Genomic DNA, 3,347 nt, shown 5'->3' with positions numbered 1-3,347 from the left:
GCTCACCTCAAATATGGTACCGTAGCCCATTATTGTTTGGACAGAACAACGTGATGAATCGGCTAAATGATGCGAGTATCTAAATCAGTCCGCTTCGCATCTCATATATTCGTAGTACTGTACTAGTAGTTCGTAGACCCTTTGCAACTCGACCTACATTTCTGTTACCCCTTCATTGTCTGGTCATTCCTCGCCATGCGGCGTTGAGGGGTGCAAAGATCGCCCCCACAATACACCGTACGTTGTCGACACAGAACACGGTGGATGTTGTGGTTGAATAATTCACTGACGGTACCAGTCGAGCTTTGGATGCTGCCGCGGTAGACCTGGGCAGCTTCCCAGACCGCGCGTCTCGCATTCCACACATCCGATCGCATTTGATTCAACACATGCAAACAAACCAGCAACAGGTCATCGAGTTCTTACAAGAACATCCCGAAGCGCTGGATGTGCGCGTCGAACGATTTCATATCGCCAACAACCTCCATATGTTCGGCGCCACGAGCGATCTCCTCGACAAGCTCACCACTTTTGATCGAGTCCACCGCATCCAGACCCCGTTGACTTGAAAGTCCCTGCGATTCAGCGAGCGCGGAACCATCCTGAAATTCAAATCACTGCCGAGGGTAACCGCAGCTTGATGCAAGGCGCCCTGAATGGGGGGTGTACCGCATAGGCGTGGAGCCACGGGGCAGGGGGGGTGGTTGGAAGCATCGACACGGGGGTCATCTACAAACACGAAGCCCTCGAGCCCAACTATCGCACGGCGTACGGCTGGTTTGACCCGAGCACAAGAACTCGGTACCCGACGACTCGAGCGGCCACGGCAGCACACCATGGGCACGATGGTCGGCCAAGGCAGCATCGGCGTTGGTCCCGGTGCCACGTGGATTGCGTGCCGCGGATGCACCGTCAGAAAGTGCCCCGAAGGAAGTGGCGTAGACGGCATGTGCTCAGTGGATGCTCTGTCCCACGGACATGATAGGAACCACCCCCAGTGCGACATGGTCCCCGATATCGTAATCAAAGACAGCTTTAGAGGCAATTGTGCCAACCCAAAAACGTGATTCCACGACAGCTTCGACCCGTGGCAATATGCCGAGATCATTCCCGTGGCTGCGAACGGCAACAACGGGCCTGCATGCGCCAGTGTCACCTCGCCCGATGACTACAAAAACGTGATCGCGGTGGGGGTGGTGGCGATAGACGACTCTCTCGCTGTCTTTAGCCTCGAGGGCCGCATCAAGACCGATGTATCCATCCCTGAATACAAGATTCGGTCGGCGTGGAATGAGAGCACCATGCCGTACATCACCGTGTCCGGCATATCCATGGACACCCCATGTCACGGGTGCCATAGCCCTCTACTTGAATGCGAACAAAGGGGACAACTATGACGACGTGTACACAGGGTTTGCACCGTTTGCGGATACGGCACCACTGACGCCGGACAGAAAAAATGGTGGCGGGGTGCCAGATATCACGTACTGGAACAACAACTATGGCTTTGGACGTATTTATGTCGCACGATCAATCCTTGGAGTGGTAATTTTCCTCACAGGGACTTGGACGACCACCAGTCCGTTGGTGGCGACCCAATCCGTACCAACAGAACTGGTGACCCCCTTGCCAACTCCCTCCCCACCGACCACCTCACCAGTTCCAAAGGCAAGTTGCAGCTGCACCGGATGCAATGGATGCTGCTCCACAACGCTGTATTACTGCTTTCCCCCAGATGGAATCCGTGCTGTGCCACCTACTGTGCCTACAAAACGATATTGTGTGGGAATTAATGGCCATTGCTTTGAGTGAACACTTCCTTTTGCTACATCCTTGAGGTGGCCCTTATCGCAAGCGAATTCCAAACTGATTCTTGGACAATATTCCTTGTTTCCCTTGTTGTTTCCCCCCATAACCACAACCTTCATAACGTGCATACTATTTGTCACTAGAAGTTCATTTCTACTACAGTAGTATGTGCATAAAATTGCTCGTTTGGTCGGTAATGATTTACTCATTTCAAGTGTTAGGATATTGGAGCCGAAAGCACAAGTTCTACCCAAAACTCCACTTTGGTTTGAGGGGGTCTTAATGAGCAAATCCGATGCATGAACGAGCTGTGTCATGAACTATGTGTAGTAGACAACAACCTCTGGGATCAAACAGTGAATCAAATGCACATGTAAAGACATTAGCGCGTTACTTTTTGACTACAATGACCACAACGACGTCTACTTCTTGCCGCACCAGATGGCATTGAAGTGCGTGAATGTGGTGCATTGCGCTTGGGTGTAGCGAGGCGGGAAACAGTAGTCGATCAACGTGGCATAACACGCCGTGCAGCCATTGCATGGGGTTGGTGCTGGGGCAGTGGTAGGAGCGGAAGTCGGAACAGGGGCCACGGTGCTTGTCACAGGGACATTGGTAGGAGCAGAGGTGGGGACAGGGTCCAAGGTGGTTGGAGTCGGCGTGATGGGGGCGGCTGAGGAAGGGGCAGCCGTCGACGGTGCAGAAGAGGTGGACGTCGGGACAGGGGTGCTACTGGGGGATGGGGGAGCGATGCCACCAGAAGTCGCACGAGCGACGTTGATGCGCCCAAACCCGTAGTTGTTGTTGGGGTAGGTAGCATCCGACACCCCACCACAGTTTGTGTTGTTCGGGGTCAGCGTCGCAGTGTCCACGGTGGTCGTGAACGCCTTGTACACGTCGTCGTACGTGGCCGCCTTGTTGGCAGACAAGTAGAGCGCGACGGCACCCGTGACGTGGGGAGACGCCATGGACGTGCCCGAGATGGTCTTGTAGGCGTTGTTGCCAGTGTGCCACGCCGAACGCACCTGGTTCCCAGGGGCCGACACGTCGGGCTTGACGCGGCCGTCTTTAGTGGGTCCGCGACTGCTGAAGCTGGCCAGCTTGTCGTCGACGCCCACGGCGCCCACGCCAATGACATTCTTGTAATCCCCAGGGGAGTTGGCGGTGCCGCAGTTGGGGCCGGCATTGCCGTTGGCAAACACGGGGATGATGCCAGCAGCGCGCCACGCGTCCACGTTGGCTTGGTACCAGTTGGAGCCAGACCCGCCACCCCAGCTGTTGTTGATCACGTCAGGCGCCAACTCGCACTTGGGGTTTTTGCCCGTCACGTCAGTGGGGCACAACATCCATTGGGCACATCCAGTGAGCGCCGCTTCAGGGCAACCGCTCGTGGTGCACCCGCGGCAAGCAATCCACGTGGCACCCGGAGCTACGCCGATGCCGTTTTGACCAACAGCGGTACCAGTAACGTGGGAGCCGTGACCGCTCGAATCGATGGGGGTGGGGGACTTGCTGGAAGGGTCGAACCAGCCGTAGTT

General features: G+C 55.7%; 2 protein-coding genes across 2 annotated transcripts; one reads left to right on the top strand and one right to left on the bottom strand.

The window, feature by feature from the left end:
* Nucleotides 1–389: 389 nt before the first annotated feature.
* On the top strand, nucleotides 390–1,793 carry H257_18827 (hypothetical protein; the record flags this gene model as incomplete). Its single annotated transcript, XM_009847953.1, has 5 exons — nucleotides 390–559; nucleotides 677–997; nucleotides 1,079–1,344; nucleotides 1,412–1,484; nucleotides 1,562–1,793. 5 exons carry the CDS (start codon nucleotides 390–392, stop codon nucleotides 1,791–1,793), a joined length of 1,062 nt encoding a protein of 353 aa, XP_009846255.1.
* A 438-nt stretch (nucleotides 1,794–2,231) lies between these two features.
* On the bottom strand, nucleotides 2,232–3,155 carry H257_18826 (hypothetical protein; the record flags this gene model as incomplete). Its single annotated transcript, XM_009847952.1, has 1 exon — nucleotides 2,232–3,155. The coding sequence occupies one exon, from the start codon at nucleotides 3,153–3,155 to the stop codon at nucleotides 2,232–2,234; it is 924 nt and encodes a 307-aa protein (XP_009846254.1).
* Between the last annotated feature and the right edge of the window lie 192 nt (nucleotides 3,156–3,347).

Source organism: Aphanomyces astaci (assembly GCF_000520075.1).
Source record: "Aphanomyces astaci strain APO3 unplaced genomic scaffold supercont1.231, whole genome shotgun sequence".
Lineage (NCBI taxonomy): Eukaryota > Oomycota > Saprolegniomycetes > Saprolegniales > Verrucalvaceae > Aphanomyces > Aphanomyces astaci.
This window is presented reverse-complemented; position numbering and strand designations above follow the sequence as displayed.